Source organism: Austrofundulus limnaeus, unplaced genomic scaffold (genome assembly GCF_001266775.1).
Source record: "Austrofundulus limnaeus strain Quisiro unplaced genomic scaffold, Austrofundulus_limnaeus-1.0 Scaffold41, whole genome shotgun sequence".
Classification (NCBI taxonomy): Eukaryota; Metazoa; Chordata; class Actinopteri; order Cyprinodontiformes; family Rivulidae; genus Austrofundulus; species Austrofundulus limnaeus.
This window is the reverse complement of record NW_013952443.1, coordinates 2380296-2388104: the sequence shown is the minus strand read 5'-3', so window position 1 is coordinate 2388104 and position 7809 is coordinate 2380296. Positions and strand designations below refer to the sequence as shown.

The 7809-nt window shown below is 41.4% G+C and overlaps 1 protein-coding gene across 1 annotated transcript in view; it reads left to right on the top strand.

Annotated features, from left to right (window-relative positions):
• Window positions 1-7809, top strand: part of hmcn1 (hemicentin 1) — a gene marked incomplete in the record, with an annotated part of 75365 nt that overhangs the window by 54834 nt on the left and 12722 nt on the right. The window contains 21 exon segments of the mRNA XM_014007378.1: window positions 232-356; window positions 471-654; window positions 900-997; window positions 1071-1349; window positions 1423-1619; window positions 1726-1807; window positions 2368-2504; window positions 2589-2730; window positions 2865-3009; window positions 4009-4136; window positions 4225-4381; window positions 4546-4667; window positions 4805-4969; window positions 5059-5166; window positions 5355-5492; window positions 5569-5703; window positions 5790-6059; window positions 6755-6945; window positions 7024-7237; window positions 7319-7453; window positions 7542-7732. Coding sequence (XP_013862832.1) covers window positions 232-356; window positions 471-654; window positions 900-997; window positions 1071-1349; window positions 1423-1619; window positions 1726-1807; window positions 2368-2504; window positions 2589-2730; window positions 2865-3009; window positions 4009-4136; window positions 4225-4381; window positions 4546-4667; window positions 4805-4969; window positions 5059-5166; window positions 5355-5492; window positions 5569-5703; window positions 5790-6059; window positions 6755-6945; window positions 7024-7237; window positions 7319-7453; window positions 7542-7732 — 3343 coding nt within the window.

Genomic DNA, 7809 nt, shown 5'->3' with positions numbered 1-7809 from the left:
GTGTGTGTGTGTGTGTGTGTGTGTGTGTGTGTGTGTGTGTGTGTGTAATTTTATAAAAACTAAAGGCATGGTCATTTATCAAGTAGCTTCTGAATAAAAAGGACATAGATGACCCACAATTATTTGGAAACTGACAGTATTGGATCTTTACCATTACTAACTGTAGAAGAGTGGTAATACTTGCTGTTTCTGCTTCAAATGTTTTTCTGATGCTTTTTGATGGTCTCATAGTGTCAGTCCAAATGGTGACACACTCACTGTGACCCAGGCTGGTCCTGCCCATAGTGGGAAGTACACTTGTGTGGTCACCAATGCAGCTGGAGAGGAGGACCGAATATTTAATTTGAATGTGTATGGTGAGTGCAAATCATTTTTGAAACGCACACTACATGCATTATTCAGTACAGACTTGAGCAGACTAGTGCTTTTTTTTTTTTTTACTTTTTTCACCTTATTCTCCATTTACCCAGTCCCCCCACTCATACTTGGCAACAATGGGGCTTTTGAGGAGTTGACTGCAGTTCTGGACAGCTCTGTCAGTATAGAGTGTGCTGCTACAGGATCTCCTCTGCCGCAGCTGAACTGGCTGAGAAATGGCCTTCCTTTGCCAGTCTCCTCCAACGTACGACTTCTCTCAGCAGGACAGGTGCTCCGGTAGGTCAGTGAGTGTGAAGAGGATGGTAGTTTCTTTACTAAATGTTCTACTGAACTACAAGATCTTACCACCGCAATGATCATACAGTGCAAATAAAACGACCAGAATGAAATTTTCACAGTTTAGGAGATTAAATCTTTGGTTTTAGTAACACTTGTGCCTAATCGGAAAAATCTTTTAAATTTAAAACAATAACTGGTTGAATATTTAACATTATGTGTTGTTTTTTTTTTAAATCTGCCAGGATTACACGGATCCAGGTGTCTGATAGTGGAAGCTACACATGTGTTGCATCAAACAGGGCAGGAGTGGACAACAGACATTATAATCTACAGGTGCATGGTGAGTATAGCTGTAACGTTCCCAGTCAAATTGAAAACAAAACGWAATGAACTCTTGAACTGCCTTTTTTCAGTTCCTCCTAGTCTGGATGGAGCAGAATCCACAGAAGAAGTAACTGTAGTCAAAGGACATTTGGTCTTGTTGCGGTGTATTGCTGATGGGACCCCAACCCCCACCATCTCCTGGCTCACAGATGGAGTGACTTTAGCCACTGACCACCACATCAATCTCCTCAACATGAACACCACCTTACAGTTCAGCTCAGCCCAGGTTAACAACACGGGACGGTACACCTGTATGGCTTACAATGACGCTGGTCAAGCCAGTCGTCATTTTAATCTGAAGGTCCTGGGTGAGTTAAGAGCAGATTAAGCTTCCCCCTTTTGATTCGTGCATGAAGTTAAAAGCTACTATATCTTTGTCAGACCCTCCACGCATCAAGAGCTCTGGTTTACCAGAAGAAGTATTTGTGGTGGTTAATAACGTCCTGGAGCTTCAGTGTGAAGCTACAGGTATCCCGACGCCCACTCTGACGTGGCTGAAGGACGGACGCCCGCTCCAAGAGACGAGTGAGCTGCGCCTCCTCCGGGGAGGAGAGGTGCTCCGTGTGGCCTCAACCCAGGTCAGTCTCCTCATATTGAAATTCTATTTATTAAACTCTCTTTTTAGTTTTTCAAAAATGAACCACATTTAAGTTAAATTAACTTTTTATTTATTCTTAAACTAAGCTGGAGAACACAGGCAGGTACAGCTGCATAGCCAACAGCCCAGCAGGAGACGATGACAAGGATTTCTTGGTTCGGGTGCACAGTGAGTAATATGAAATAGTGTCATGGATGGATGGATGGATGAATGTGTGTGTGTGAATGGATGGATGGATGGATGGATGGATAAATAGATGGATGGATGGATGGATGGATGGATGGGTGGGTAGATGGGTGGGTGGATGGATGGACAATGGATGGATCGATGGATGAATAGATGGATGGATAAATAGATGGATGATTGAATGGGTGTGTGGATGGATGGATGGATGGATGATTGAATGGATGGATGGATGGATCAATGGATGGATAAATAGATGGATGGATGGATGGATGGATGGATGGATCAATGGATGGATAAATAGATGGATGGATGGATGGATGGATGGATGGATCAATGGATGGATAAATAGATGGATGGATGGATGGATGGATAGATGGATGGATGGATGGATGGATGGATAGAAAAAGGTAAGTTAAATCTTACAGAATTATCATTTGTTGTCCAGAAATTCCTCAAAATTTTCACAATGTGAAGTTCCTTTATATTGTTTTTCTATCATTCTGTTCATATCAGTTTGTTTCTCCRCTCAATGCCTCTCTCAGTTCCCCCCAACATTGTTGGAGAAAACACACCTCAGGATGTTTCAGTCCTGCAGAACAGGCAGGTCACTCTGGAGTGTAAATCTGATGCTGTTCCGCCTCCAACTCTGACGTGGCTCAAAGATGGCAAATTACTGCAGGTCAGCTATCAAAAACATTCCTAAATATCAGCATAATATTAACTCCTTGTTTATATTTTGAAATCATTTTTGTCCCTTGTGTAGACGACTGGCCGTGTGCGTATCATGTCTGAAGGTCGCTACTTACAGATCAACATGGCAGTTCTCTCTGACAGAGCTCAGTACACCTGTGTGGCGAGCAACATCGCTGGCAAGACTACACGACAGTTTAACCTGACTGTTAATGGTACAGTTGCTGAATATAACAGAGATAAATTCATCTTTTCATAGAGTTTATGCAATATTATTTGGACATCTTATTAGTTAATAAAGTTAGTAAATAAAAGAAGTATATAAAAATATAAACAACTCTTTCCTCAGTGCTTCCAGTTATCAAGGACAACTCCCAGACTGTGTCAGTCCATATTAACAAGCCAGCAGTTCTTGAATGCGTCGTTAGCGGAGTGCCACCACCACGCATCACCTGGAGGAAAAATGGAGCAGTATTGGCTGAAAACAACCCCAGGTACAACAAGTAATATAAACTGGAGAAATGGCTATTTTCTGTAAAAATGTAGTGTGACTGTTAAGTGTTGAGGAATGAATGAATTGAAACTAGCAAAATTGTAACTTAAAGCTAAACTTAGTAAAAAGTAGCTAAAAGTTAAAGGCACAGTGTGTATTATCCAGCACTATCTAGTGATTGGGGTTCCTTATTGCAACCAGCTAAAAAAATCATTGCACAACCCAAAACCCAGCAGAGTCTCTACGGTGGCTGTCAAGTGTCATAAATCTTTGATACCCTCGAACGCGATGTCTAATAGCAGCTTTAGAAATAGCGTTATTTCAAGTGGTAAGACAAATTTTATTGAAAATTTAGGAAATGTAATATGCAAGATTATCATAGCTRTTATTACAACACAAACGGTTTTTGATTTCACTAGTCTTTTGTTCGTCCTTTTGGAGCTATTCTAGAAACATGGTGGTGCAAAATGGTGGCCTCAGCTGGTATCAACTTGCACCCATGTAGATATAAACAACCTGTTCTAAGATACAAATAATCCAGTGAATTAATTTTTAATTATTTTTATTAGTGAGTATCTTAAATTGTACTAAAAGATATGCTTAAATGTTATACACTGTTCCTTTAAATGCAGAAAAACTGTATCTGAATGTTAACATTGGCTAAACCATAGCTAAAAGCTAAAAATAAATAGCACAGACAAGAACAGTTCAAGTATTTTGAAGTAAATTTCAAAGAAAAATTATTTTAAAGAACTAAATCATCTCAAAGAATTTATATGGGGAAATATGTAAATAAAGGTAAATGTTTTTATATTTGTAAAAGTTACAAAAGCTCAAAGATATATTTCAACTGAGCCAAATACGTTGATGTAYAAATGGTTAAAGTATCACAAAAAATACAGAAATAGTTTGACTTAAAATGTACGGAGGAAACTACAAACAGGAACAACATTTTTATCATAACAGATTAATTGTTCTATATCTTTCTGAACATCTGCAGGTACAGATTTACAGAAGACGGGTCTTTGCACATCCACTCAGCTCAGGTGACCGACACTGGACGCTACCTGTGTATGGCAACAAATCGTGCYGGTACTCAACGCAAAAAAGTGGATCTGCAAGTATATGGTGGGTGGTAAAGATGTACAAACTGAGTTTGATTTAAAAAAAGTGTAGTTCTAAAATACCACTGCATCTGTTTTCTCTCACCTTCTAGTCCCACCTTCARTCTCTGACAGTCGTACCAACGTGACGGCTGTTGTCAACGTGCAGACCACGTTACCTTGTGAGGCCACCGGCATTCCCAAACCCACTGTCAGCTGGCAGAAAAATGGTCGATCCATCAGTACTGACCAGAATCAGAATATGTACAGGTTGATTCAGGTTTTCTCACACCTTAATTAACAAAACCAGCAACACTGTTTCTAAAAAAACCAAAAAAACTAAATTGGAGTTTATAACACATTTTAGCCTACGTTAATTAATTAATATTTGAGGTATTTCCTTTTAAATCTTAACCTTTTTTAATCAATTTTAGGTTGCTCTCATCAGGCTCCTTGGTGGTTATAGCTCCTACAGTGGAGGACACGGCAGAGTACAAATGTGTGGTCTCYAATGAGGCAGGGAACGACTCCAGATCCATCTATTTTACCGTCATCGGTGAGAAACACATTTGTTTATGGGTTATCCTTCTCAACGCGACTGGTGCTATCCAATATTTGATTAATTAATGGCAAGATAAAATATTTCTGTCCCATCATCTACAGTAATTGTTCTCACTGTACCTTCCCCTGTAGTTCCTCCTTCTATAGCAGATGAAGCCACAGAGATAGCCGTAACCAGACTGTCCCCGGTGGTCATTGCTTGTTCTGCAACCGGTGTCCCAGAACCCACAATCCACTGGAGCAAAGATGGCCTCAAGCTCCCCAGTGAGGGACAGGGGTTCACTATTCTGCCAGCAGGTCAGTTTTAAAAAAAGTTATTCAAAATAATGTTTGAACTTCGGTAAGTGTGGTTGAATATATCACTTTTTTCTTTGTCTTCCCTTTAGGTCAAATAGAAATCCCTTCCTCGGAGCTGAGTCATGCTGGACGCTACTCATGTACAGCGAAAAATATTGCAGGCTCCGCCCATCGCCGTGTGCAGCTTACAGTGCAAGGTATGGAAAAATATAATAACAGTCATAAAATCATGATGACGGGAGAGGTTGTGCTGTTTGCCACAACTGAAAATTTAAATATAGATGTTGATTTTCATTTCTGCTCTCATAGTAAAACAAAGAAAATTTACGTGATAGTATTAGCTACATGACTCTCAGTGTCACCATTTTCTCATCGCTCTCTTCAGATCCACCTGTGATTCAACCCCATCCATCCACTCTGGATGTGATCTTCAACAGCCCCGTCACTCTGCCCTGCAACGCCACAGGACTACCCAGGCCCACCATTACCTGGCAGAAGGAGGGCATCAACATACCCACCACAGGCAGGAATTCTGTTCATATGTGAGACCATAATCTAAAGTAATCTGTCATGTCACTGTGCGTTTTGCTTGGCTGCAGGTGGAAGTTTTACTATTCTTCCTAATGGAAGTCTGCGAATCTCCAAGGCGTCGTTATCAGACTCCGGCATGTACATTTGTGTGGCTCAAAACTCTGCCGGCACTGCACTGGGCAAAACTAAACTCAGAGTGCAAGGTAGGCGGCGCATTCAGATAATGATCAATTATTCTATTGCCAGTACACAAAATATATTTACTTTTTGTTTACATTCCGTCCTGCAGTGCCTCCAGTGATCCGTTCAGAGACTCAGGACTATGTGGCGCCAGTTGACTCCTCTGTGACGCTTCAGTGCCACGCTGAGGGCTCCCCTCCCCCGTCCATCACRTGGCACAAAGACGCACAGCTGCTGAGTGACTCTGTACGTCAGCGAGTTCTCAGCTCAGGATCCCTGCAGATCGCCTTCCTTCAGCACAGCGATGCTGGACGATACACGTGCACTGCAGCCAACGCAGCAGGCGCCGTCAGCTTAAACGTGGGCCTCACTGTGCAGAGTAGGTTTTAGAATTAAATTATTCATACAGCCAGAATAAACAACAGGTTATCACCAAACTGAGCTTCACYTGGTTTTCAGGATGACCAAAAGCAGTTGGTCAGAAGATCTCAGTGCCCGAGAAGGAACATAAGTTTGAAGTAGGTCAGAGAGATAGGAGGGTGCAAGGCCATGTTGGCATTTATAGGTGAGCAGGAGAGTTTTAAAAACTATTCTGTTGTGCACAGAGAGCCAGTGAAGGGAGGATAAGACCAGTGAAATATGCTCAAATCTACGAGTTACTTTTAAGAGCAGAGCTGCAGCATTCTTGACAAGCTGGAGATGCAAAAGGAAGACCCGACTGATCCCAACATAAAGTGCATTATGACATAGTGCATTGCATTTAAGTTCATTACAATAAAGTACATTGCAATAAAGTGCATTGCAATAAAGTGCATTGCAATAAAGTGCATTACAAAAACGTGCATTGCATTAAAGTTCAGTACAATAAAGTGTATTGCATTAAAGTGCATTACAATAAAGTGCATTACTATGATGAAGTACTAGGGCCACACTACGAGTTTTGTTTCGAGATTAAAGTTGTAATATTACAAGAATAAAGTCAATATTATGAGAATAAAGTCGTAATATTACGTTGTAATTAATATTGTAGTATTTTAATCATTTTTATTTGTTCATTTTTTTTTACTGTTTTAGTTCCTCCCTCTATACGTGGTGGAAATCAGGAGGTTGTGGTTGTGGAAAACAGTCATACCCAGCTGATGTGTGTGGCAGAGGGCATCCCTCAACCYAAACTGTCCTGGGAAAAAAATGGAAATCTTCTCAGTGAAAACATGGGGGAGTACACGATTCTCCCGTCCGGGGAGCTGATCATCGACAGTGCTCAGGTATGGAAAGAAATGGGGCCATATGTTGTAATGTTTCTGAGTTTATTTTGTTGTTTAACAAGCTTCTCTCTGCACCAGCCTGATGATGCGGGCGGTTACACCTGTGTGGCGACTAACTCCGTGGGACAGGACAGCAGGACGGTGATGCTGTTGATTCACACCAGCCCCATCTTCACTGAGCTGCTTGAGGATGTCGCCCTCAACAAGGGAGAGCGGCTGATGCTGGCTTGTAGTGTCAGTGGCATCCCACTACCCAGAATTACATGGACCTTCAACAACAAAAACATCCCAGGTTTCACTGATTAAGAAACTCGAAAGATGATTGAGGGCWTGACTGGATGTGGTACTGACAGTTTTTTTCTTACTGCTATAGTTCACTATGATCATATGAGCGGTCGCAGTGAGCTTGTGATCGAGAGAGTGACCAAAGATGATTCTGGAACCTACACCTGTGTGGCAGAAAACAGTGTGGGAACCATTAAATCTCTGGGTTTCGTCTACGTTAAAGGTTACAAACTATACTATACTCACATGAAGCAATCTCTTTCATCTCACATTTACTGCCACCAAACTTAGCCCAGCCTTGTGCTCWACAGAGCCTCCTATCATTGACGGGGACTTTCACGCCAACCGAGTTGAACCTCTGGGTGGTAATGCCATACTGAACTGTGAGGTACGAGGAGACCCGCTGCCAACCATCCAGTGGAGTAAAAATGGGATAAACATCCAGATCAGCAACCGAATCCATCAACTTGACAACGGTTCTCTGGCCATCTATGGCACAGCGGTAGGAAAACACTTAAAACCTTTTTTGTGTCACACTGGTAAAATACAAAAAAAAGTTTTTTATATACTGTATATATA